Below are 1,394 nucleotides of genomic sequence, written 5' to 3'. Positions count from 1 at the left end.
ATCATATTCTGATAGTTTGAAATGTTCTGATGTGACCCTGGCAGGGAAACGTTGCAACATTTGTATGCCTTGGCAGACACTGCTCTGAGAAGAAATGTAAGACAAAAAAACTAAATTAAGTTAAGTAATAGCTATTAATAAAATATAAAACCACAATGATATTAATTGGTTCCAACATTTACAGTACAGTGATACACAAAAAGCCATTACTGTATGTATCTCTCTCTCTTTATCTTTTTACTTCTGTACCAGGCCAGAGTCTTTCAAAGAGAGGCAAACAACTGCCCACAGTTCAGAGCCATGTTTATAATGTACTTGGCAAAAAGACAGTGTCTTAACTCACTGCATACCAGTTGTCAGAATCCCTCCGAGCCTGGCTTTTACACTGGCCGGTCATTATTATAATAATCCTTATTTGTAGAGCACTTTTCAAAAACAAGTTACAAAGTGCTTTAACAAGTGTAAAGAATAATAAAAAAAGATAAGAGCATATGGCCTGCACCTGTATCCACAGGGGCAGCCAGCTGATTTCTAAAGGCTATTCTGACTTATTCCCGCAAAATGCGATCATTAATTGACGGATATGACTTAAAAAGTGTCTGCAGTTAAGTTCTCAACAACCTCACATGCTATATTCTCATGGGAGGTCTGCAGTTTTTTTGTTAGTTTTTTTTAAATCATGGCGTTCGCCTTTAAGGGGCTGTAGAAGTTTCTTTCTTTTAGTAGGTCTTTTCATGGACTACTGTAATGAAACGTGGACTATTAAAAGTGAATAAACTTAAATTATCTTAAGATTCCAACTGTAAATGTCGACGCCTTTAATCGAAAATGACATTACCAGTGTAGCCTACACACAGCTAGATCTAGTTTCTCTCTGTTTGAACTTGTGTTGAAGCAGTGGCATGAAAGCGCAGCTGTGGCCTGTTTACTTACCGAATAAGCCGACCAGATACAGCAGCAAAACGAAATTCTGAACGGTAACCTTATTCCCTTGGCGAGGTCGACGCATTTTAAGTTGTTAAAACGGGTTTAATCGTATGACGATTTAGGAGGAAAAAATTGTTGCGTCAAAGCTTCAGTAAAATTCCTCCCATAGCGTATTTAGTCATGACTCAGTGTGTCTCGCTACGCCTACCTGACAAACAGGTGTATCAGGAAGTGGAGCTGTTGGAACACTGGGAGCAAAACAAGTAGCCTAACCTTCAAGCTTTTATAGAAGGACAGAATGGAATAAATAAAGAATGACAGATAAAAGTTAGAATATGCTATAACTATGATGTTCGTAGTGTGTTTCTAATTCAACCGCAAATCTGCGTGATTGTAAGCTACATAGACCATTTCTGCTGGGGACATTTCCCCACCACATTTTGAAAGCATTTGTTAAAAATGTTCTG

At 38.0% G+C, this 1,394-nt stretch overlaps 1 protein-coding gene across 3 annotated transcripts in view; it reads right to left on the bottom strand.

Moving 5' to 3' along the window:
- Positions 1-1,177, bottom strand: part of mpzl3 (myelin protein zero-like 3) — a 16,201-nt gene extending 15,024 nt beyond the window's left edge. For 2 of the 3 annotated variants that reach the window (XM_046074071.1, XM_046074070.1), the window contains exon 1: positions 934-1,177. Coding sequence is in view for 1 of the 3 variants with exons in the window: in XM_046074070.1 (XP_045930026.1) it covers positions 934-1,009 (76 nt within the window). In the remaining 2 variants the exon portion in view is untranslated. The remainder of the gene's footprint in view (positions 1-933) is intronic. The other variant, XM_046074072.1, reaches the window with a different exon arrangement.
- Between the last annotated feature and the right edge of the window lie 217 nt (positions 1,178-1,394).

This window comes from Micropterus dolomieu, linkage group LG17 (assembly GCF_021292245.1).
Source record: "Micropterus dolomieu isolate WLL.071019.BEF.003 ecotype Adirondacks linkage group LG17, ASM2129224v1, whole genome shotgun sequence".
NCBI classification, from domain to species: domain Eukaryota; kingdom Metazoa; phylum Chordata; class Actinopteri; order Centrarchiformes; family Centrarchidae; genus Micropterus; species Micropterus dolomieu.
Note: the sequence above shows the minus strand (reverse complement) of the source record. Positions and strands in the feature narration are given on the sequence as shown.